General features: G+C 64.5%; 1 protein-coding gene across 6 annotated transcripts in view; it reads left to right on the top strand.

Moving 5' to 3' along the window:
* The window catches only part of DOK7 (docking protein 7), a 35009-nt gene extending 10476 nt beyond the window's left edge, over positions 1–24533 (top strand). The window contains exons 4-11 of one of the 6 annotated variants that reach the window (XM_036853790.1): positions 1882–2082; positions 12886–13005; positions 14809–14925; positions 15738–16435; positions 20322–20364; positions 23716–23835; positions 24013–24119; positions 24300–24533. In XM_036853790.1, coding sequence (XP_036709685.1) covers positions 1882–2082; positions 12886–13005; positions 14809–14925; positions 15738–16435; positions 20322–20364; positions 23716–23835; positions 24013–24119; positions 24300–24428 — 1535 coding nt within the window. In that variant the 3' untranslated portion in view covers positions 24429–24533. Of the gene's footprint in view, positions 1–1881; positions 2083–12885; positions 13006–14808; positions 14926–15737; positions 17330–20321; positions 20365–23715; positions 23836–23986; positions 24214–24299 lie in introns of those variants that run through there. The other 5 variants (XM_036853788.1, XM_036853793.1, XM_036853792.1 and 2 more) reach the window with 5 other exon arrangements.
* The last annotated feature ends 286 nt before the right edge of the window (positions 24534–24819 follow it).

Below are 24819 nucleotides of genomic sequence, written 5' to 3'. Positions count from 1 at the left end.
GCGGGGGGCTGGGGGGCTGGCCCCTCCTGAGCTCCCTAGCTTGACCCCCTTCATCTGAACTAGAGCTTTTGGCCCCGGCGGGCGGCTGCCTGAGCCCAGAGCCGGGGCAGGAGGGGCGGTGCGGTGTCGGGAGCGCCGTCCCCCGCGTGTCCCTCTAGGGGAGTAGCGGGGTGCGGGGAGTGTGCTTGGGAGATGGGGAGGACCCAGCCCACCCCTCAGCCCCGCTGCCCACCCAGCTGTGTGAGCAGAGGCGGGCGGGCCCCCAGCTGAGCCATCAGAACCCATGATATTTTTTAAAAAATTTTAAAAAATTGCAGTATAGTTAATTTACAATGTTGTGTTAGTTTCAGGTGTCCAACAAAGTGGTTCAGTTACACACATATACGTATATTCTTTTTCATATTCTTTTCCATTATAATTTATTACAGATAATGAGTATAGTTCTCTGTGCTATACAGTAGGTCCTTGTTGTTTACCCATTCTATATATAGTAGTGTGTATATTTTAATCCCCACATCCTAATTTATCTCGAAACCCGTGATATTTTAACACCGTATTTTGAAAATTCAAAATTAAAGCCAAAAGCCCGTGACAAACAAAGCGTCAGAATTTAGAGTGAAGTCGGGCTCAGAGCCACGCTCAGACATTCCCGTCCTCAGCTGCCCCAGCGCCACAGCCAGCCTGGTCTCGATTTACGCATTTGCTGCTTCGCTCACCGTGGGCTCTTTGCATTAATTTTTGTTGTTTAAATAATCATTAAAATGTCAGTGATCTTGGCCACTGTTTTGTGCCCAGGTAAGGGCCTTGCTCACCTCACCCCAGCCCAGCCCGGCTAGGGGGCTGCGGCCCCTCCCACCTCCGGGCGCCCCCTGAGCGGTCCCCTAGTCTGGGGACGTGTGGACGGCTCAGTGAGGGGATGCAGTGGCAGAAGGGAAGAGCCACGCCTTTCCAGAAAGTTCTGCGGTTGGGGGTTCCCGCCAGTTCAGCCTGGCTCAGGGCACGGCTCCTTTTCTGCTACGGGGCAGGCAGGGCCCTTGCACAGAGGCAGCTGGCACCCTGTCTCGGCACCTTGACAGAAATCACCAGGACACTGATGGGGTCGGTGACCCCCAGCCTCCTTGGGCCGGGCAGAGCAGGCCCTCAGCGCTTCCTTGCCTAGGAGCCCCTCGACGCCCCACTGCAGGGGCTTGGGTGGGGCTCAGGGAGGAGGAGGTGGGGCTGGGACTGGGCCCCTCTGGGTTGGAGATGAGGCTGGTGGGCACGGGCGGGTAGGCCGCTGTCCGCTCCTGGGCCCGGCTACCCCGGGGTGCACCCTCTTCCGAGGTGGGAGCCATCTGGGGAGGGAAGACCGTCCTCCTGAGGGGCTTCAGGGGCAAAGCGCCGAGCCGAGGTACTGGATGAGATCTCGGGGAGCAAGTTGTCCTGCTCGGCGCCAGGGAGAACCCCTAACTGGAGAGGGAAGGGGGTCCACGGTTTCCCGAGCGTCCCTGCGGTCAGGCTGGGCTGTGAGGCAGACCTTAGACTCTCCACGGACCAACGGGAGGCTGGGCCTCCTGGGCCTCCGTTTCCCCATCTTTGAAATGGGACCACAGCAGCTACTCTTGGCGGGGGTTCTCAGAGGAGGTGCTGTGAACAGGAGTCCTGAGGCCGCGGACCTACCAGGAGTCGCATGTGAGCTTTTACTGGAGCTCGCTGGGGCCAAGTTAGGATGGGGAGGGGGCCCCTGAGGATGGGAGAGGTGAGTGTAGCCACCTCGGGGCTGGACGCTGCGCTGGGAGGCGGGGCGGGGCAGACCTGCCCTCTGAGCCGACCCTGGGATGCTGCGCGCCCCTCCCCCGCCTCTGCCCCAGCGACGCCCTCTCGCCCCTGCCCCGCCCTCAGTGCACAGGTTCCACGTGACCGTGGCTCCCGGCACCAAGCTGGAGAGTGGACCCGCCACCCTGCACCTCTGCAATGACATCCTCGTCGTGGCCAGGGACGTCCCTCCGGCCGTCACGGGGCAGTGGAAGCTGTCGGACCTCCGGCGCTATGGGGCCGTGCCCAGCGGGTTCATCTTTGAAGGAGGGACCAGGTGTGGGTACTGTAAGTATGTGGGCTGTGGGGACCCTGGGCCGCGGGCAGCCCCAGACCTCCCGGCTTCCTGGCCCGACCGCGGTTCAGAGCCGACCCTCCTGCTTGCAGCTGGCCTCTCGGGGACACGGCAGGGTTATGTCTTTTAACGTCGAGTCCAGACCCTCAGCTGTCTCTGTTCTTGCTGTTGGAGGGTGGGTGCTTGGAGGCTGAGAGGAGGGCCCTCCCGCAGGAAGTCCCTGCAGGGGTCACCCGGAGGCAGCTCATGGGCCTACGTCCCAGGTCACAGAGCGTCAGAGCAGCTCAGGTTGGCTTTAAAAAAAAAAAAGGGGAAGAAGAAGAATAGATGCATTTATTGAGGATATGCTGAGAAACTCCGTAGTGGACCCGCCAGCTCCCTCGGCCCTCCCAGGCCGGACGTCACAGGTGGGGGCCGAATGCGAGGGCGCAGCAGTGAGGCAGGGGTCCCCAGGGCCGAGGTGGTGTCCGAGCTCCAGGGAGCTGGCCTCCAGGCCGGGAGGGGCGTGGTGGGAGTGGGGGATGTTCCAGTGCCCCCAGCCTGCTGTTCTCCGAGTTGGGGGCCGCTGTGGACCTGCTGTCACCGCGGGGAGCGAGAAGTCCCTTCCCTCCTCTCCAGAGGGGCCGAGCCTATCTGCGTGGCCTCCCCGGGCTCGCGGCCGGCCGAGTGCCTCCTGCTGAGCAGCTGGGCGGCCTCGAGGGCCACGGTCAGTGTGCTGGGCTGTGGGCTGTGCATCCCCACCTCCGTTCAGCCGGGACCCCGGTCAGGGGGATCATCGGCCCCTCCCTCGTGTGCAGGGTGGATGGAGGCTCTAAGCCGGGGGCGACCTCTCTCCACCTCCCCACCGCCGCAAAGGGGCATTAACCGCCCCCTTCTCTACCACCTGCAGCCTCATGAGAGGACGAAGATGGCAGGGGCCTACTGCAGGGTCTGGCGCACTCTCGGTATGGCCAGGATGGGGGTCCACCTGGCTCCGGGGCCCCGGTCATGCCTGGATTTCTCTGGACGGAGGACACGGTTGTGCTGCGTGCTGGGCATCTGGCGCCTTCATTCGGCAGGGGGTGTGTGAGGTGGGACAGGCTGATCCGGCCCAGCCGGGCAGCCCGCAGGGCCCCGCCTTTGAGGGGACAAGATGTGAGCTTCAAAGGCGCTTAGCAAACAGGTGAACAAGCAGGTGAGGGCCAAGTTCCTGCTCAAGGCAACAAGGTGTCTGTAGCCACTGAATTGTATGATGCTCCCTGGTCCTGGGCTTGGGGGAGGTTAAAAGCTTGGAGAGGCAAAGAGAGGCAGGGAGGGGGGATGTAGCGGAGGCGTAGGTGGGCCTCTGGGGCGGGCAGTTTGGCGCAGTGGCCCTGGAGCTGGTGGGGTGGCCGCGGCCAGCGTCCGAAGGGCCTTGACCGCGGCTGGGCCTGTGCATTTCCCACCTGGAGTTTTTGAGCAGGAGCGAGGGGTGAGCACAGCTGTTGGCCTGCCTGCCTGGGCTGTTGTGGAAGGGCCTGCCTGCCTGGGCTGTTGTGGAAGGGCCTGCCTGCCTGGGCTGTTGTGGAAGGGCGCACGGGACATTGGCCAGAGTCCTTTCTGCTGGACAAGCCCTGGGCCACCTCGTCTTTGGTACATTAGAGGTGACAGCAGCGGGTGGTGCAGGGGACCCTGGCCCAGCTTTGTTTCCCTCCCTTGCGTGGCTGGCCGGGAGCCGCAGGTCACAGCGTACTTGGCACGTGGCGGCCCTTCCCTTCCGAGATCTCCTCCATGGGGGACCCTGGAGCTGCTGGGGGCACCCCGGGCAGGGTGGGGGGAGCGACCAGCGTCCTGGCTGGAACTGTGGAATCCCTGAGCGCTGAGGCTCAGACAGGCTGGCTTGTGACGGGTTCAGACCTGGGGTTGGCGCTGGCGTGTGCCCTCGAGCGGGCGCAGGCCAGGACGACCGGTTCCTTGGAGACCGTTTTATTTGCCCGGACATACTGTAATAGAGCCCTCTGGATATTTTTCCCCTGAGGCCTCAGAGTTGAAAATTCCGACTCTTGGGGTGGGTGGGCTCCTTCTGCGATCGTCAACAATTCCAGGCATCGGAGCAGCGCTTCGTGCGAGGGCAGAAGCTGAACCTCGAGCCGCTGTGCCTTCCCTGGGTCCCCAGCGTGAACTGTGACGGGGCCGCCCTGGTGCTTCTGCCCGAGGCCTCGAGTTAGCTCCGTCCACAAACCCGGGCGGATCTGCCTTGACCTGCAGGCCGGACATTCTCCCTCCCGCTGAGGGACCCTGGACCGAGAGAGAGTCCCTCTTGGGCATCCTCATCTCTCCTCCAGGCTGTCTGGAGGCCCCTGGCCAAACCCACCCGGTCAACAGTGATCCAACACGGTGGTGGGTGGCTAGGACAGCCCTTCCCGACCCTCTGCCCCCGGCAGGTCCCACTGAGCTCCGTTCTCTTCCCGGGACAAGCTTGCCGCCGCTCTGCTGGTTTAAGCCAGTTTTTAGGCTGTTACCGGACTCGATGCAGGGCTGGGTGGGAGGGGACGGTGCACCGCTGTGCGTGTGGTCAGAGCGCCAGGCCGCTCAGGACCCGGGCCGTCCTGGGAGGAGGGCGGCTAGTTCAGGTCCGGGAAGGGGTGTGAGTTAGCGTCCTGGGGCCACGTAGCAAATGACCACAAACCGGGGCCTTAGAACAACACAAATTTGTTCCTTCCCCGTTTCGTTCAAAGTCAAAGTTGGGGAAGGGCCGAGCTCCCTCGGGAGCTCCAGGGGAGGGTCTTCCCTGCCTCTCCCAGCTCCCGGGGGGCCAGGTGTTCCCGGGCGTGTGGCCGCGTCTCTCCCGTCTCTGCCCCGGCGTCACGGGGCGTCTCTGTAGGACACCAGTCGTTGGGTTTAAGGCCACCGCACACTCCGGGATGGTCTGTCTGAGAGCCTTCACTTGAGCACGCCTGCAGAGACCCTTTTCCAAATAAGGCCACAGTCATAGGCTCCAGGATGTGAACCTGTGCTTTGCGGCCACCGTTCAGCCCGTGACAGGGGTCACCTGACCTGTGAAGGCGCCAGCATTCAGATCTCGATGAGTCTGTGGGCACCGGGACAGAGAGGGGGTTAGAGTCACCAGAAGGTCCTGGAGGGTTTTGGATGTAAGGAATCAACATCTTCTCCCCTGGGGCAGGTCCCAGCCTGGACCCTGGGCCCCCCAGGCCACATCCCCCGGGCCCTCAGCCTCAGACCACTCCAGAGAGCAGTAACTCGACCCTGGCCCCCTTCACCCATCCTGAGACGTCGGTGACTGGATGTCAGGAGAGGGCCCTGGAGAGTGTGGAGGAGGGGTCGGGCAGGTGTGACCAGGACCTGGCAGGTGTGCGGGCGGCTCCGTGTGGCTCTGGGTACCGCGTGGGTGGACGTGTCCTCTGTGTGGCCTCCACATGGACGGCAGCCTGTTCAGATTATTCGGACGGGGGTTGGGCTTGGTGGCCGGGAGCTTGAGGTCCCCCAGCGTGGCCCGATTCTCTGTCTCTGGGGTGGTCACGGCCCACTGTGTGTGTTTAGGGCTGCAGGGCAGGGGCAGGGCATGCTGGTGAGGGTGGCACAGAGATTTGGGGGCCCTTCCCCACCAACAGACTCAGCAGGCAGGGAGAATGGTGGGCCTGGGAGAGGGGGGGGTCTGTCCGGGGCCTGGAGCCCAGGGAGGGCTTTGGAGAGGGCCAGGGGGCATTTGAACAGGGCCTAAGCATGAATGGAAGTTTCTAGGATGAGGGGCCCCCGAGGAAGTCCCCGTCCTTTACATTGGCAGGTCCTGTCAAGGGCACTTCAAGGGCATTTCCACATCCATAGGAGCCGGCTGCGGACACAAGGATCGGGGTCCTCGGATGCGGAGGAATTCAGCAGGTGGTGGAGGGCGGGAGTCCAAGGCCGGCCCCTGAGTCTGTGCAGCCCGCTCCCCTCTCCTTCTCCCGGCTCCTCGGGGTCCAGGCCACCCTGTCAGCCCCTTGGGGTGCAGTGAGCAGTTTTAAATGATTCTTTTTATTTATTTATTTATTTATTTATTTATTTATTTATTTATTTATTTATTTATTTATTTATTTATTTATTTATTTATTTATTTATTTATTTATTTATTTATTTATTTATTTATTTTTGGCTGTGTTGGATCTTCGTTTCTGCGCGAGGGCTTTCTCCAGTTGCGGCAAGCGGGGGCCACTCTTCATCGCGGTGCGCGGGCCTGTCACTGTCGCGGCCTCTCCCGTTGCGGAGCACAGGCTCCAGACGCGCAGGCTCAGTAGTTGTGGCTCACGGGCCCCGTTGCTCCGCGGCATGTGGGATCTTCCCAGACCAGGGCTCGAACCCGTGTCCCCTGCATTGGCAGGCAGATTCTCAACCACTGCGCCACCAGGGAAGCCCTTAAATGATTCTTATATGTGAGTAGAGGATGAAGCTCTGAACTAGGGAGGGACCGTCTTGCTACGCCTGTCCCGCTCTGAGAAGCCCTTAAGTGCCTCTTTTGGGCCTTTGTGGTCCAAATGCTGGTCTCGCTGGAACTGCTGGAGCCCTGGTCTTGAAGCCCAGGAATCTTGGGGAGGAGGGAATGTGTTCAGGGGCTTCTCTGTGGCCTGCACTGGGTGAGGGGTTGGAGCTGGGAGCACACGGCTAGGAAGACTCAGCCTATGTGAGAGGACAGAAGGCGTTTAGAATCCTCGGGGGCACGAGGGGAGCCGGGGAGGGCCACAGACCCCAGCCCGGGAGCGTTGGGGAGGCCCTCTGGAGGTGAACCTGAGTGGGGCCTCTGCAGGGTGAATAGGAGTTGGCCCAGCCGCCGAAGGTAGGGAGGGCTGGGGGGAAGAGAAAAGGAGCTCCAGCCGTACGTTAAGCGCGGCTGGGTGACGGGAACAGTGTGTGCGGGGTGGCAGAGGTGAGGTAAGAGGAGGAATCTGGACCAGAGCTTGCACTGTGTTCCCAGGGTAGCAGGGAGCCATGAAAAGTGCTCGAGCAGGACGGTGCCACCCACAGATGTGTTGAGGCGATAACTGTGGCCCCAGGGTGCAGACGGGATGGAGGCAGGGGCCGTGAGTGGGCGCGAGATGTGGTCCCGCTGAGGCAGGGTCCTGCTGTGGGCAGCAGCTGGGCGGGTGGGCAGGGCCTGTGGGTTCAGGAATGTTAAGGCGGTGAGTGAGAGGGGCAGGGAGGGAGGGCCAGCCTGGGGTGGGCGGGGAGGAGGGCGAGGTGAGGCGAGGGTCCCAGCAGGGTGGGCCTGGGCTGAGCGGTGCAGTGCTTTGCCCATGGGGGTGGGGCAGGCGTCCCAGGCAGGGTTGCAGCCCGTGCAGAGGCCCCGTCGAGAACCTGTTCAGGTTTATACTTGGAGATTGAGTCTCCCCTTGGGGTCTAGGGCCCCTGTCACATTTCTGACACGTTTGTGGTTGATTTCAGCCCTCTGCCCCGAAGTCTCTGCTCTGGGGGTGGGAGTTGGGCCCGGAATCTGTCACCCTTTTGTACTCCACTATGGCATTTGCACACGGGGATGGTCCAGGGAGGTGACACTCAGGGTGTCCAGGGAGGCCTCAATTGCACAGGGCCAGGGAGAGATGGGGCTGGGGTGATAGTCACCCCAAGAGACCCCCCTGCAGGGCCCCATACTTTGTGGGGTACTAGGTCCTCACACCAACCCTATGTGGTGTGTGCACATCGCCATTTTACAGACAGGGAAACTGAGGCACGGAGCTGTCCATGAGTTGCCCTGGCCTGTCCCTCTGAGTGTGGTGGAGCCGAGGCCTGGCCCTGGGGGGACCTGACTCCACACTGCGTGCCCTGCTGTGCTGCCAGCCAGCCCAGCACCTGCCTGGCACTGGGGTTAAGTGGGGCAGGACCAGACACTTTTCAGCTCTCAGCAGACTCGGGGATTCCTTTTTGGGGTGTTTTGCCTCAGTCTGTTTCCTCCTAGGCAGAAAAGCAGGCGCCGTGTGTCCTCCTGTCCTTGGGGACCTGCAGGGTGGCCTCTTGGGACCATCTGGACGTGATGGCATGCGAGCCTCATCCCACATCTCCAAATGGGAGATGCCCGCTGTGTGTGCAGGCGGTGTTGTCGGGGCAGGCGGCTGGCATTTAGCAGCGGCCGTGAGGATGTGAGGTGCCTGCACTTCGTGGCTGCCTCCTGCCCGGATGGGGATGGGAGGGGCTGAAGAGGGTGGGGAGATGGCTCGCTCGAGGCTGGGACAGAGCCTGCTTCCCGGAGGAGTTGTTGTTTGTTTTCGTGTTACTGTGGCAAAATACACATAACACAAAATGTACTATTTAAACCACTTTTAGCATGTAGTTCAGTGGCAGTGAGCCCATTCACGCACGTGGTTCTGCCCCCATCACCACCACCATCCCCAGAATCTTTTCATCTTCCCGAGCCCTGTCCCCATTAAACACTCTCTCCCCATCCCCTCTCCCCGCCCAGCCCTGCACCCTTTATTCTACTTTCTGTCTCTGAGTTTGGTGACTCTAGGGACCTCCTATAAATGGCATCATGCAGGATTTGTCCTTTTGTGACCGGCTTGTTTCACTCAGCGTAGTGTCCTCAGGGTTCATCCACGTTGTAGCAGGTGTAGCAGGAATTCCCTTCCTTTTTAAGGCTGAATCAGATTCCGCCGTATGGATGGACCACATTCTGTTTCTCCATCCATCTGTCGAGGGACGCTTGGATTGCTTCCGCATTTTAGCTATTGTGAATGAATGGTACTATGGACATGGGTATGCAAATATCTCGTCAAGACCTTACTTTTAATTCTTTTGGGTGTGTGCCCAGAAGTAGAATTGCTGGATCAGATGGTGGTTCTCTGTTTAATTTTTTGAGGATCTGCCACACTGTTTTCCACACGACTGCCCCATTTTACATTCCCACCAACGGTGTACGAAGGGCCCAGTTTCTTGACATCCTCACCGGCACTTGTTTTCGGTTTCGTTTTAGTTTTCTTTTTCTTTGTTGTTTAAATAGTAGTCCTCCTAGTGGGTATGAAATGAACAGGTGAAATTTAAAACTTCATTTCGAATGAACTTATTTCATTGAACTTTGCTTCTTTCTCCCCAAATAAGGGCAGAGACTAATGAAACATTAATTACTAGATGTTTTACTCTATTAGGAAACTCTCTGCAAAATAATATCCCAAGGGGCTCAGTTAGCTGTGCCAACTTTCTGACTGATAATCAGTGCTGTCTGGACTTGAGCTTTCTAGAAACTTCTCAGCAGGAAAGTCCTCCAACGCCTTCAGACTCTGTCCTCGACTGGACTTCACTGTGGGGTCTTTGTCAGCAGAGGGTGGAATGCTTGTTCTCTGAGGAGTCGGGGACTGAGCTCTTAATAGGGTCCAGTGGCAAAGGTCTGGACACTGGAGATTAAAGACTAACTTCAGATGGGAATCGGCCGGGATCTAACTGGGCTCATTGAGCGTTTGAAGGAAGGCTTTTCTTTCTCACGGCTGGAGAATCTTTGAGTTGAACACGATGCTTTTCCACTGGAGATATTTATAACGCGGGCGAGTTTTGCTGCACCCCTGAGGATCCACAGCGCCTGTGTCCGTGAACCCACAGGCGGCTGTTTCCTGCTCCGCAGGACTCTCTCCTCCGTCTGTTAATTTCCCATGTTACTTATTGCTGCGGGACAGACACCCCAAACTTAGTGCTGTTTCATGGCTTGCGATTCTGTGGGTTAGTGGTCTGGGCAGGGCCCTCAGGGCTCTCTCTGCGCCACATGGTGCACTGGGGTCACTCGGGCAGTGGCGTTTGGTGGGTGGCCTCAGGCACGGCCTGGGGCCCTGGTGCTGGCTGTTGGCCGGGACGCCTCAGTTCTCCTCCGGGGCCTCGCCCTCCAGCAGGACAGACGGGTTTCTCACAGGGTGGCTGGTTCCAAGAGAGCAAACGTGGGGGTCTCCAGCCCCTAAGACCTCGGCCCCAAACCCAAAGGAGCGTCCCTCGGTTACTTCCTGTGGCGCAGACCCCGGGAGAGGGGAGCGGCCCCGCCTCGGGGTGGAGGCTTCACGGACGCGGATGAGAGGAGGCAGGGGGGGCGTCGTGACAGTGACCACACCGGTACAACGTGGCAAAACGGGTCCAGGCCCTAGCTTGCCTCCCCTCCCCCAAAACAGACAAGCAAACAAGAAATGCGGGGAGCCCTTCCGTGGGGAGGGGAGGGGGCCTGGCTGCCTCCACGCCCCCCTTTCCATCCACACTGAGCGCGGGGGTCTCCTGGGCGCCTGGCCCTGGGTTAGACACAGGGGACTGCGGACGACTCAGAAGTGGTCCTGCCTCAAGGTGCTGGGCCTGGCGGCCGGGACAGCATCAGACCCAGGAGGTAAAGGGTCGCGGGGTCTGACCCAGAGGAGGTGTCCCCTGAAAGCATCACCGGGTGAACCGTCAGGGGTCAGGGGTCAGGAAAGGCCATGTTCCCCGAGCAGAGTCTCACCAGGCGAAGGGGTGTTACGGGTGACTGAGGGGAGTGGTGGAGGGGGATGGCCGCCCCGGGGGAGGTGTGGCAGGCGGGCCGGGCACACTTAGGGAGCTTGTTGCCCCCAAAGCCTGGGGTCGGGGGGAGAGCCACGGGGCAGCAAGAGGTCGCCGCTGGGTCCGGGAGGCCTTGTCCCTTGGTCGTGAGGCTCAGGCGGCCCCCCAGAGACACACGTCCCCCCACAGGAGTCCCTGGAGCCGCCGCGGACGCTGGGTGGCGGCCGGCTCAGGCTCGCGAGCTCACAGACGCCCGTGGAATGCCACCGGCTCCGCTCCCCCCGTAATGTGGTTTTTTATAGTCGGGGGACTGACTGTGCCGAGGCCTCTGCCAGCTGACCGTAAGCTCCGGATTAGAGGCCTGGCCCCGGGGAGCAGGGGTGGCCGGGACGGGGCCTCCTCCCCGCCCGCCTGCCATCGGCCAAGGTCCCGGGCTCGAGTTCTAGGTTGGGAGGGACCACCCGCCAACCCAGCCCCTCCGGGCAGCGAGCCTCGTGGGTGCCCCTGGGGGCCCCCAGGGTGGGCCTGGCTCTGCTTCTGGTCAGACGCTCCGTGGTGCCAGGACATGGCCCCTCTCTGGGCGTCCGCTTCCTCGCCTCTCGAGCAGGCGCGTCACCGGTTTGGGCCCTGGTGGCCGCCCAGGGGCACGGCGGCCTCGCCACGTGTGGGACTGGCCCGGGTCCCTGGGATTCGGTGCCGGCGGGCGTGACCAGGACGGTTTTAGTGTGCCGCTTCCCCGTCTCCCCCGGGCACCCTCCTTCCAGAGGGAGCAGGCCTCTCTCCGGGCAGAGGGAGGAGGGCGAGGCACCGAGGGATTCTTGTGTGGTGACACCACGCCGGGCATCCAGCCCCCGTGACCCGGTGTCCCCATTCACTCGGCCGCGGGACTTCATTCACGCTGGCGGGGCTCCGGCCCAGCGCAGGGCCCTGCGGCCGCTCTCCGCCCTGGCGTCTTGCAGGCCCACGTGCCCCCTCCACCCGAGCCCCCTGGGCTGGGATCCCAGCCGGGCCTCCCCTCTGTCAACGCAAATAATCAATAAACCATCAATGATAAGAATAGAAAAGAGTTTTATCGGAGCCACACTGAGGACTAGCCCGGCAACCTGCTTCCCAGACGACTCCGGAAAAGCAGGGCTTTCAGCACAGTTTTATATCTTGTCAGAACAAAGAACATCAAAGAAGTCAGGGTGACATTTCTTCAAGGTTTCAAAAAATAATAAAAATAAAAAAACAGACCAGCGCGTACACAGCGAGTCAGCGTGGCCTTGGCACCTGGGAGGGAGGCTTACCGTCGAAGGAGGAGCAGCGTTGGTGCCCAGGAGGAGGGGCATTTATTTAATCTTTATGTTTAACATGGACCGTCTTTACTGCGGGTGGACGTGCCCTTTTCTCTAATAATTAAAGCAGATGTACAATTTGATAGACCACAAATAGGCTATTTAGTTAGCATCGAATTCAAGTGAACTCGTGTATAAGCCACGATGACTTTCCCGTATCTCAGTACGTAAACGTGTCTTTTATCACCTCTGTGGGTGGGAGCCCCGAGGCTGGGTCTCAGCCCTGCAACTGCGCACGAGGGGCTCCAGTGCCCCCCACCCAGAAAACGAGCCCAGGAAGAGGGGAGGGGCTTTGAGTGGGCCAGGCTGCTTCGTCTGCAGGGCAGGTGCCACCGCCTGTGTTTTGCCAGCTCCCCCTCACCACAGCCCGGGTGAGGAAACCAGGTCTCGCAGCCGCCCTCCTGGATGTGCACCGGCCGCCCACCCCTCAAAGGAGCGTGGGCCAGAGGGAGGGGCTGCTGGGCTCTCCATGCAGCCGGGATGCCCTCCTTGGCCTCCTCCGTGACACCCATCCTCCAGAAGTCGCCCCAGCTCCTCACGCCAGCCCGGGAGACGAGAGATGGCTGACAGCCGGGACCAGCGGGCAGGACGCCCTCTCCCACCTTGCTGATGCCGTGCAGCCGGGACTCGGGCCGGGATGGTGCCCTCAGGCCTGGGAGAGCCGGGGTGTGGCTGGGCCTCCTGGATGGCTCACGTCACCACAGTGCCGAGGGGACATCGTCGCGGTGCTCGGGGATGGCTCACGTCACCACAGTGCCGAGGGGACATCGCCGCGGTGCTCGGGGATGGCTCACGTCACCACAGTGCCGAGGGGACATCGCCGCGGTGCTCGGGGATGGCTCACGTCACCACAGTGCCGTGGGGACATCGCCGCGGTGCTCGGGGGGAGGTCTCACGGGTTGGCTCAGGCTTCTGTGGGCAATCCCCACCCAGCGGCCCTGAGCCCACCCTGCAGGGGCCCCACCGACCCGAGCTCTGGCCAGGCTGACACCAGGGTCTGTCCTCCCTCTGCAGGGGCTGGGGTCTTCTTCCTGTCCTCGGCCGAGGGAGAGCAGATCAGTTTCCTGTTCGACTGCATTGTCCGCGGCATCTCCCCGACCAAGGGCCCCTTTGGGCTGCGGCCTGTTCTCCCAGGTGGGTGCCGGAGGTGGGGAGCCTGGCCTGGCGGGAGGGTCAGGTGGGCTGCTTGATCTCAGGCTCCAGGGGGCGTTCGCACCCGTACAGCCCCTCCTCCACGGGGTCTGAGCTGCTGGGACGCTCAGAGGCCGAGGCTTCCGGTTGGGACAATTACTGTAGCTGCACCAGGTGGACCAGGAAGAGGCCCGAGCCCGGGAACCCGAAGACCTTCCGAGCCGGCCCGTCTCCCAGACCTGGGCGGGGCCCTCGCCTGAGGTCGCTGAGGTCAGGACTGGCTCCGTGGGAGCCAGAGTTCGGGCTGGAAGTCTCCTTGTGAGCTGGGGTCTCAGCGCATCGGGTTGGTAGGTGCCAGGGCTGCATGAGCTGGCCTGGTCTTCTCTCCCACTTCCCTGGCTGAGGCTGGGACACTGCTCTTCAAGAGTCCTGGACCAGGGATGGCGCTGGACCGCGGAGGGCCACGCTACCTGGGCACTTCCTCCCACAGGGTGAGGTCAGCCCTCCCCTCGGGGAGGGCGGGGAGGCCCAAGCCCATGGGAGGGACAAAGGATGGTCCTTGTCATTGCAGCTTCCTTTGACCGAGGCCCTCCGGGTGGGTGGTACCCAGGGTCACCGATACTCCCCTCGCCCCAGTGAGGCAGTGCTTGTCCCCTTGTCCAGGTGGGAGACCAAGACCTGTGGCTGGGCATCAGGTGGTCAGTGAGCTCACATCCGTGGCCTCCTTGCGTGGGCACCATAGCCGGGTCGGGGGCAGATGGACCTCCTAGGGAGGCAGGGGCTGGCGACGTGCCAGGTCCCCTTTCTCCCAGCGTGGGCCCCTCAGCCCCGCAACCCCCCAGGCGGGCCCGGGGGGGCGGGGTGGGGAGGAAGGAGGCAGCTCCTGTGACCAGAGCCTCGCCGCCCGGGCTCTGCTGGGTGGTGCGGCAGCGCCCTCTGCTGGCGGCTTCCTGCATTGCAGCCGCAAGTAGTGGTGTGGGTGGCGGGGATCGGAAGGGGGCTGGCGTGGATGGGGCGGGTGTGGACAGCTGGGGTGTGGACAGCAAGAAGGGTGTAGACGGGGCTGGTGGGTCCCTGCTCGCTGAGCCTGGCCGGTGTCGTGTTGAAGCCTGTGATCTTTGGGGACTCTTGAGATGTGGCCTCCACGGGGTCAGCAGCCTTAACACTCTGAGATTTGGGGGTGTCTTCTCAAGCTGACCGCTGCTCGGTCAGACCCACTTGGACACCAAGGCCCAGAGGCAGGACCTGCCTCACATACAGTGGGGAGGGGGAAGGGGAGAAGTTAGAGTTCCGGGGTCCACCCTGCCCCAGGCGTGTCCTGTGCATTCCCACCTTGGTCCCATGGCACGTGGCGTGCACTATCTCTGCTCCCACATTTTGCAGTCATGGCTGTGAGGTTCAGGGAGGGCAAGTGGTGGGGCTGTGAATTCGTCCAGTGCCAGCGCCCTGCTGCCTCACCAGCAGCAGGAGGGTGTGCCAGTGTCCTGACCCCCTGCAGGGACTGCCCGCTTTGGGGCACGGGACATCTGCTGGCGGTCGGGGGGGCTGTCCTTGGGCCCAGGACACAGGATGATGGCCGGGGACCTGGACGGGGGTGGTTTGGGTGCCCTGAGCTTGGTGTCTGGCAGCTGGGGTGCTGGCGTGGGGAGGAGCTGGGGCTCCCAGGGGCTGTGTCGTGGTGTTGTGACTGGACCGAGGCCCGCACGGCCCTGGCAGTGCTGGGGTAACTGTGATGTCCTGAGCAGTGGGTGGGCCGCTGGGACAGGGCTGGGGCCGCCTCCTGGCTGACTGTCCTCTCTGCTGCAGACCTGAGCCCCGGGGGCCCTGCCGTGGAGGAGCGAGTGGCCCAGGAGGCCCTGGAAACCCTGCAGCTGGAGAAGCGGCTCAGCCTCCTCTCCCACTCCGGCTGGCCGGGCAGCGCAGGTAGGGCCATGGCCTGGGCCGTGAGGGAGGGCCAGCGGCCCTGGGGCCGGGGCTGCCCCTTTAAGGCAGCCTCCCAGCTCCTGTTCGTTCATTCATGCCCCTCCCTCTGTTCGTCCATTCGTTCTCTCGCTCTGGCTTGGATGCTGACTGTAAGCATGGTGCCGCCATGGGTGCCGGCTGGCGGGTTGGGTTTGAATTCCTTCCCAGCCACCGGGGTGTGGCCTGGTGAGGCTATGGCTTCACCGTCTGTGCCCACACAGAAGGCTCAGGGGTGCTGGCTGCTGGGAGCGAGGCCCCTCAGCTGCTGCGGTTCGCGGGGAGACGGACGGAAAGGGCCGGCAGCCCCTCGAGGGGACGCTGCAGCTCCCGGGGGTTGGGGGGTGGGGGGCTGCACCGGGGTCTCCTGGGCCAGAGGCGGGGGAGCTCTGCGGGCCCTCTGTCCTGTGCGATTGTCGCCAGTCCCACGGGTGCAGGGTGGGGACGGCGGCCTCTCCGTCCAGGCCCCTAGAGCCGGGGGCTCAGGTGTGCACGGGCCGCCACCTTCCTGGAGGAGGGGCTCACGTCTGGTTCCCAGGGGGACGGCAGGGAGGGGACTGGTGTGGACGAAGGGGCCGTCCTGGGTGACACTGGGCGTGGAGGTCCAGGCAGGGCGTGGGTGAGCCGTCCCAGGGTGGCGACTGGAGACTAGAGAGCGCAGGCCCTCAGCAGGGCGGGGGCGTGCGGGGACTAGACGTCAGCTCCCACCGAGGCTCCCCAGCCCACCCCGGGCAGCCGAGCCCCACAGGAGTCTCAGCCCCCGACTCTCCGCTCAGGGGACGACCGCAGCCTGTCCAGCTCGTCGTCAGAGGCCAGTCACTCGGACGTCAGCGCCAGCAGCCGGCTCGCGCCGTGGCCAGAGCCGTCCCCGTCCTCGGTGGGCGTGTCGCCGGAGGGTCTCGGGCTGGCGGCCGCCCAGGCCCCCGGGGAGGCCGCAGCGGGTGCCTCGAGGCCACCCCCCAGGCCGCTGCGGCCACGGCAGCTGCAGGAGGTCGGCCGCCAGAGCTCCTCGGACAGCGGCATCGCCACGGGCAGCCACTCCTCTTACTCGGGCAGCTTCTCGTCCTTCGCAGGCAGCAGCCTGGACGTGTGGCGCGGGGCCGACGAGCTGGGCTCCCTGCTCAGCCTGCCGGGAGGCGGGGCACCCGAGCGCAGCCTGTGCGCCTGCGCGCCCGGGGCGGCCGAGTACCAGGTGCCGGCGGCGCCGCGGCCGCACTACGACACGCCGCGCAGCGTGCGCCAGGCGGCCCGGGACCAGCCCCCCGCCACACAGGGCAGCGCCAGCGACGGAGCCGCCGGGGACTCGGGCGGCCGGCCGTCGGCGGGGTGTCCCTCCGGCTGGCTGGGCGAGCGACGGCGGGGACAGGCGACAGAGGCCCCGTCGGGGCCAGGCGAGCCCTGGGAAGTGGGCGCTCCCCACGCGGGGCCCCCTCCGGCTCTCTTTTCCGCGTGTCCCGTCTGCGGAGGACTGAAGGTAAATGCCCCTCCCTGAGGGCGGCGGCTGCGGGGTGGGTGGTGCCCTCGTGGGGCTGCCCTCGTGCCGTGGGGCAGCCGGGACCGGGCTCGGTGGGGCGGCCTGGGGGCCCAGCCTGCAGGGAGGGCCGCGGACGCAGCTGGAAGTGCGTTCTGGAAGGTGGGAGGCTGGTGGGGGGCCGGGTCGGGGGCAGCAGAGCCCAAGGACCAGGTGCCCAAGTCACACAGGAGCCTGAGACTAACCTCCCTGCGCGTTGCGTTGTGTGTCCGAGGGGCTTCACCTGCTTGCGTGCACAGGTGGTCTGTCCTCTGGGGGGTCGCTGAGGCTCAGGAGGCCCCGGGGACTGGTGCGGGTCTGGCTCTCGGGACCCCGGGACCCCGACGGCTCACTCACAGCCGCCGCTTCCTGAACCTGCGCGCTCCAGGGGGAAGGGCAGGGTCGGGGTCACTTGCCAGGAGCCCCGGGACAGCGTGGGCAGCGGGCGCCCCCCTCCGCCCCCCTGGCTGAGCCAAGGGCTGGTGGTCAGGACCAGAGGATGCAGGGCTCGGGCCGTCCGTTCGCATTCAGGGGCCCCAGGCACTGCCGGTGGGTCGCCTCCGGGCGTCGTGCTTCTTCCACGCCCTCCGTGGTCGGCCTGCTCGCCTGCATGGATTTTGGCTGTGTGGCCTGGTTTGTCCATTCGCGCTACGATTCCAGACGCCGCCGTGGAAGGCGAGGCCCGTGTCCGTCCGATCTGGGCTCCGGCCGGCTGCGTCCCGCACACAGCTCACCTGTAACTGTTTCGCTTTGTACCTTCACTGTTGGCTGAAGCCGTTTGTTGCTCTTCACATGTTTAAAACCTGACACTGTTTGTAATACATTCTTAGACTGGAAATAAAATTGTTTTTTCTTATCGTCTTGTCCTTTTCCATGTGGCCAGTTCTGTCCACCTCCCACCCTGGCCCTCCCAGTGGGACCTTTAACTGTCTCTGAAATCCAGGGGCTCGGCCTCCCTTGGCCTGTGGGTCACAGAGCAGGGAGAGGCCTCGCCTGTCTGTTCAGCCTTAAGCCTGAACACGCCGGAGGCGTGAACAAGGAGAGCAGCCTTAGCACACAGGCCTTGCGCACGTGTGCATGTGTGTGGTGTGTGTGCCAGCGTGTGATGTGTGCACGTGAGTGCTTTCATTTGCATGCATGTGTTCTGTGCGTGAGACGTGCACACACGTGTGACATGCAATGTGCATATGTGTCATGGCGTGCGTGCATTTGCATGCACTTGTGTGTGGCATGTGCACATCCTGTGTGCACATGTGTTACATGTGTGGTGTGATCTGTGCTTGGGTGCCAGGTGTATGCGTGTGCCCATGCACGTGTGTGGCCTGTGTGATGTGTGTGCACACGTTCACTGGAGACCACAGTGCGGTCCTCAGTGGTCCCTTAGGCTCATGCAGGTGGCTCCCTGTGTCCAGTGAGGGTGGACACCCTACCTCCTGGGCCAGTGAGGGTCCTGGCTCTGAGCCTGGAGCACCCCCCCCCACCCCTAGTCTTCCCTGCGTGGGCGGCAGAGCTCCAGGGACCCCATCAGGGCCCCCCTGCACATCCCGGGAGGCCACATCCCACCCTGTCACACCCATTTCACCCTGTTCACCACCCTGTTAGAGAGCCGGGGGCCCAGGTCCCTGCGGACCCTGAGGACCGGGGTTCTGGCCAGGCTCCTGCAACACTGCAGTGGAGGGAAAGGCAGGCTTTGGGGGCCGAGCTGGGGCCCTGCCCGCCGGCTGGGTGGCCCCAAGCAACTCACTACCCCTGTCTGAGCCTCCTGCGTGGATAGGACGACAGTCCTGCCTGCCTGGGCCCCGAGGGGCCTGGTGAGATGTTGGATGTAAGTGCTCGGTAGCTGCCTGTCAGCGGGGCTCGACACACCGCTCCTGTCGCCTCCCCAGAGGGACCCACCAGCCTTGTTGCGAAAGAAAGAGGCTGGGAGGTGCTGGTGCTGCGGGCTGTGGGGAGCGGCCCTGGAGGCCTGGGCGGCCCGCTCTGGCCAGAGCCCTCGTCTTCCAGGCCCAGCCCCGCTGCGCTCCCACGGGCCCTGCCCGCAGACGGCCCTCTCTCCACCAGGGCAGGTGGAGGCCCTGGTGGCCGAGGGACTTGCCCTCCATGTGAAGCCAGGGAGGGCTGGAGCTGGGCGTTTTGCCTGCCCCTGGCCCGTGCGGGTGCCCTGGCTGTGAGCTCTGGTCTCCTGGACCGAGGTCGATGGCCGGGACTTCAGGGAAGAGCCACCTGAGGGGCGAGGCGGGAGGGGTGGAGTGTGGGCCGCCCAGGTGAGGACTCGGGCGCGGTCGGAGGGGACAGGCTCTGGGCTGGAGGGGGCGTGGCCAGGGGCCTGGGCCCAGAGGAGGGAGGGGCACTCAGGAGGGAGGGGCCCTCCATGGGAGTGGCCACTGACCACCACGGCCCTTTGGGGAGGCGATGGGGCGGCTCAGGAGGAGGGCCTAGCCCCCAAGAGAGTGTGCCTCAGTTTCCCCTGCAGCCCAGGGCGGCCCAGGGGCACGGAGCCTCTCACCGGGTGCGGCCAGGTGGGCCGCCAGGATAGCCCCGCAGGAAGCTTTCGGCCTCATCCCCTATCTTTCCGGAGCTCACGGGGTGGGCCTCGCACCCCTGGCTTGGAACACCTGCTTCTGCACTCCTGGGGCCACCAGCTTCACTCCCCCTCCCTGGGGTGGGGTGGGCAGTGTGAGGGGGCTTTTCAGGTGCCAGGAATGGCAGGGCTGGGGGCAACCAGAGAGGAGTCCTCGCCTCCCCAGGCCCCGTGCACCCCCCTGCCCCCACCTGGCCCTGGCCCCCAGGGGGAGGGGACAGGAGGCGCCGCGTTTGCTCATCTCCCACGGCACGTGGTTTCGTCCTTTGGGTCTGACGCTGTGCCTGCAGGACTCGCCGCCGGCAAAGGAGGTGCCGTCTGTGGGTGGGGCTCTGAGCAGTTAGTGATGGGGGCTCCTGAGGGCAGTCGGCTCTTGTCCCAGGTGTTGGAGGTCAGACACGCCCTCCCCAAGTCCCCAAGCCTACCCGGGGGCCTTTACACAAGGTGATGGGTTAGGCCAGCCCAGGTGCCCAGCAGCCTGGCCGGGACCAGGGTCGAGGTGCTGTGTCCTGAGTTTGGGCAGCACCTTTGACCTCCCAGAGAGCAGGTCAAGCTTCTGCACCCTTATTCCAGCCCGCAGCCCCCCATGAGACCCCACTGCCGGGCTGCCCTCCTCAGAAGCGCCGGGGATGCTGGACCCTTTCCCGTCAGGTGCCCCCGGCCCTGGCTGGCCCATCTCCTACTGGGTTTGGGAGATGGAGGCTCAGGCAGCAGTGAATGTGCCAGCAGTGGGCCACCGTCCCTCCCTCCCGATCTGCCGGCAGACACTGCCCCCAGCTCTGAAGCCCCCAAACCCCCTTCCTTCTTGGAGTCTTTCTGCACCTCCAATCAGGCACCTCAAAGTGGCCACCCTGCAGTCTGGGGGGCTTGACCCATCTCACGGGGCCCCCAGGAGTGGCTCAACTGCGGTGCCCTGCTTAGAGCAGGCTGGCAGTGCCCGGGGCCAGGGGCGGGTGACGTGACAGCCCTCGTGCATCTCACGGCTACCAACCCTGCCACACAGCTGGCAGCGTGTGACACACGGCCACTGACACCGACCAGAGCAGCCAGGCCAGATCTGTCCTGGAGGCCCGAGCTGCCGACGCCTCGTCCCACATGGGTTTGTGGGTGTCAGGGTGGGCAGGGACCCCTGGAGAGGAGTTGGGCCCCTGGCTGGTCTCCCCGGCAGGTGGCCCCTTGTGGCTCTTGGGTAGCATGCTGGCTCTTGGGCTGGGTGCAGGGTGAGCGGGAGCTGGATGGACAGACTGACATGTGTTCTCCTTGGTCTAGGGAGCTGCTGCCTCACCCCCTGGGCTCCCGGTGATGCACTCAGGTAGGCCGTGGCTTTGGCACAGCCTCGGGACAAGGGACGTGGGGTCACAGTGGCCGCAGTCACAGCCCAGCCAGAAAGTCTGTGCCAGACAAGACAGCGGGGGATCCGTGGGAGGAGGGTGACAGCGGGGGATCCGTGGGAGGAGGGTGACAGCGGGGAGGGGTGACAGTGGACAGCAGGGCGGCAGTGTGCAGCCGGGTGAGCCCCGGCTGGGGTGGGGTGGGGCCAGGCAGCGAGTCGAGGACAAGGTGGCCGAGCGTGGCCAGCCTGCCCGGGACGGTGCGTGGTCAGAGCGGGCAGGGTCAGCACTGGCCTGGAGCCGCAGCCTTTAAGAGGGAACCTTGTCCTCCAGGTGACAGAGAACAGAGGTGATGATGGTCCGGGGACCCAAGAATGGGCAGGGGCATTGGTGACCTTGGTGAGAGGAAGCCCAGGCAGGGAGCCAGGGGGAGACGCGGGGTCCCCTTGGAGAAGCCCCGTTAAGAGGTGACGGCTGGGCAGATGCTGGCTCTGACCCAGGGGAAGGCCTGGGAAGCTGGGAGAGGCTGCAAGTCGGGGGAGGTTGGCCTCGGGTGGCGTGGCTGGAGGTCGGGGGTCTGCTCTGTGCCTCATTTTCTCGGTGGAGTAGAGGCCACCTCCAGCCTGGGCCGGGGTCTTTTTATTTCCTCTTCAGAGGTGCATGGTGCCGGTTTGGGGCTGGACCCTGTGGGCCAAGCAAGGCCCAGGCCCGTCCAGAGTGGAGGGCGCAGGAAGGAAAGGGCAAGGCCATGGGCATGCAGGGTCAGACAGGGGCCACAGGAAAGCCCCATGCCGGCCAGCCTAGGGTTCCCTGGGTCAGGATGGGGCCCTGAGGACCACTCCCTGATGACACTGGGCAGCGGGCATCCTGCCCAGATGGTCCTGGATGCCTCCTGCCTGCTGTCCACCCCCCCACTCCCCCTTTTACCCAGAGTGCGTGTTCCAGGGAACAGGCACGGGACAGGCGTCAGGATGTACCGGAGGACAAGGAACCTTTCCTCTGGGGTGGGGGGCCTGGGGGAGGAGGGGCCCTGGGTCTGGTGGGAGCAGAGATGAATCAGACCCAGGACAGCGTGGCCAGAGAGCGGTGATGACACCCAGTGTGGACGGGCCGGGTCTGCCCTGTGGCCAGGGAGAGGTCAGGACAGACCCACCCGATCTCTGCTTGGCCCAGAGGGTATTCGAGACAGCTCCCGAGACGCTGGCAGGAGGCTCAGTCTGAAGGATCAGGGAGGGAGATGGGAGGTAAAGGGGAGCCTGGGGGAGCCAGGGCTGGGGAGCAGCCGCCAGAGGGGCGCCCCTGCCCCCACAGACGCTGCTAGAGGCCAAGGCGGGACGGAGCAGCCTTGCTGTGCTGCCCGGTGTGACCCTGGAGATGCTGGGCTGCCCAGAACCCTCCACCCCGCCTCCTGCTTCCACTGTGGAAAATGCGGAGCCAGCCCTAAAGCTAGCTGCTGAGTCACGGGGAGCTTGTCCACGTGACCTCAGGTCACGCCACAGCCCTCCTTTCAGCTTTCGGGAGGCCGGGCCTCCTTCCTAGACTCCCCTCAGACCCCGTCTCAGCCCCGATGGGCCCTCCCAGCTTCAAGCAGGCCTTCCCGCCCCCCGCTCCCCAGCTTCACCCCTCAGCGTGTGCCCCCTTCTCCAGGCAGCCCGCCCAGATTTCCCCTGGGCCCCCGGTCTAGGTGCCTCCCTGGGCACCTCTGCCTGTCATCTCGGGTCACACGGGAGAGGGTCTGTGTCCCGCAGAAGCCTTCCTCCTTCCCTCCCTGTCGCCGCAGGTCAGCCCCGGCTACAGCCCGCTCTGGCTGCTGTCCCCACCCCCAGCTTTGGCCGTTCCCACCAGGCTGGCTGACTTGGGAACACAGGGTCTCTCTGGCCTCAGTCTCCCCACTGAGCAAGTAGGACCCCCTCTGGCCTTGCTGGGGCAGTAAAGGGACGAGGTGACAGGTTTCTGTGCAGGTGCGGGCCTCCAGAAGGTGGTGCCCGCAGTGGTGCCCTGTGCCAGGACATGGCAGCGAGTGGGGTAGGGTCTGCCCACTGAGGCCCCTTGGGCTGGTTGGCTGTCTAGTGCCCGGCGCCAGCAGAGCCAGGACCCTCCGGGGCTCAGCTCCCCCGGACCTGTAGGCAGGTGGCCAGAGAGAGGCTGTCCTGTGGGAGCTTCACCCCCTACCTGAATCCCACCCCCCTCCTGAATCCTCCCTCCCGGAATCCCACCCCCCTCCTGAATCCTCCCTCCCGGAATCCCACCCCCCTCCTGAATCCTCCCTCCCGGAATCCCACTCCCCCCACATCCCACCCCACCAGAATCCCAGCCCCTGAATCCCTTGGGGCCGGGAGCTGGCCAGGTGGACTTGTGCTAGTCCCTAGGCCTGGCTGTGCCGCGAGGTGGAGCCCTCAGGGAGGGGGGAGGAACTGGGCTCTTGCCCTCTGGCATGGCTCTGGCTCCCCACCCCATGTGGTTCGGCTGCCAGTGAACGGCCCGGCAGGGTCTTGACCCTGGTCTCCTGCAGCCGGGGCCCTTCCCTGTGGGACACCAGGGCCCTTCCCTGTGGGACACCAGGGCCCTTCCCTGTGGGACCCCGGGGCCCTTCCCTGTGGGACCCCAGGGCCCGACAGGCCGAGCTCTCGGGCAGGTGGGGAAAGGTGGATTGGGTGTGCGTCCAGGCACTCTGGGTCCCCACCCCTGCTGCTGTCGCACCTGCCCTGAGCCCTGTTGGCGTTTGCTGAGTGAAACCATCGACTTCTAGGAAATGCAGGAGGCAGGGGGCAGTTTCTTGGATGGGGGAGGGGACTTGAAGTGCCTGGGGCCACCCTGGAGGAGGTGTCACAGTGGATGGAAGTGTGGGCCTGCGCTCAGGGAACGATGCTCTGTGGGGACTCACCGGTCCAAAGAGGGTCCCTGAAGCAGATGGGGTGAGCCGGGAGGACAGCCGGGGGGGAGGGGCGGGGCGTGGACAGGGGCGTGGACAGGGCCGGGGCATCCTGCCTGGGAGGGGCAGGGCACCCGGGAGCCAAGGAGGAAGTGGCCGGGAGGGGTGTTTGAGGGTGGGCGGCCAGGGGCTGAAGATAGACGTGTGTCCAGCGGGCCATAGGGGGCATCCCTGGTCAGCCCGCTGTGGGGGGCAGGGGCACCCCGGTCAGGGAGGGACGTGGGTGGGGTGGGAAAAGATGGCCGGGAAAACGGGGGAGTCAGGGAGGCTCCCCAGGCCCTGGAGAGGAGGAGGGCGGGACGCGTGAGGGGTGGGCAGTGGGGAGCTCTTTCCCGAACAGTCCAGGGGGTCAGCTCAGCCTCGGCCACCGCCTGGGGACTCACAGCCCCTCTCCCCGCAGGACCCGAGAGGCCGTGCAGTGAGGCGCCCACATATGTGAACGTCCCCGCCAGCCCTTCCCCCACGAAGCAGCTGCACTACTTAGGCCTGCAGCTCCAGGAGGCCGGCGCGGGCATCCGAGGTGGGTCCGCAGGGGCCTTGAGCTCCGGGCGCATCGGCCCTGGGCCAGGGGCTCGCGGGCACCCCCCTCACAGCCCCGACGCTGGCGCTCAGGCCCTGGCCGGTGCGCTGGGTGGGTGCGCCCCCGCCGGCTCACCTGGGGCTGCTCGCAGGGGCCGGTGCTTCCCGCTACGCGCAGATCGACATCGTGGCCACAGAGGCGGCGCACAGGGCGGGGGCCCGGCACGCGCAGGCCCGGGAGGAGCGGCTGCCGGCGCTGGAGCAGAGGCGGAAGGGGACCCCGCGGTGAGGCGGCCGGACTGCGACGCGACCCGACGGCTCGAGAGAGCGGCCCCGCGGCACCTCTGCTGCGTCCCGGCGGTCAGGCTCCGAGCCGAGGGTGGGCGCGCTGCCCGGGCCCGGGGCGGGGGTGGGGGCGGGCGGACGGTTCCGGGGCGCTCCTCTGACACCTGCTCTGGTCCCCAGGCCGGCGGGAGGTGCCGCCTGGACAGGTGTCGGGCGGCTCCAGGTGGACCTGAGGCGGCGTCTGGCGAGCAGTCTCCGGTCCTGGGATGCGACCTGCCCGCGGTTTCCCTGGAGGCGGCGGCCCGGTGACGACGATGTGTCCCAGCCAAACGCATGTCCCCAACCACGGGGGACCCGGCCAGGCCCCACCACGTGGCGCCCTCTGCAGGGCCCCCGCTGTCCCCTCTGGGTCACCGCTGCCCTGCGCCTGGATGGCGTGGCCCTCGCGCGCTCAGCTGACTGCCCGCTTCTTGGGACCCATTTAGTTAGTTCTGTAAATGGTTTAAAATCACTCGTGTTCCATTGTCGACCCGGCCAGTTATTTCCTGAGGGTGAGGGCTCGTGCCACGTGCCTCTGGACACACGGAGGGACCCCTGGTGGCTGGGTGGGGCTCTCCCTGCGGCCTTGGTGGGTCGTAGAGCATTTCCAGGGCTCCGTGAGCCGGTGCGGTGGTCCCGGCTGCGCTGGCCAATGGGAGTC

This window comes from Balaenoptera musculus, chromosome 5 (genome assembly GCF_009873245.2).
Source record: "Balaenoptera musculus isolate JJ_BM4_2016_0621 chromosome 5, mBalMus1.pri.v3, whole genome shotgun sequence".
Classification (NCBI taxonomy): domain Eukaryota; kingdom Metazoa; phylum Chordata; class Mammalia; order Artiodactyla; family Balaenopteridae; genus Balaenoptera; species Balaenoptera musculus.
The sequence above is the reverse complement of the archived record's forward strand: the minus strand, read 5'-3'. Positions and strand labels throughout refer to the sequence as shown.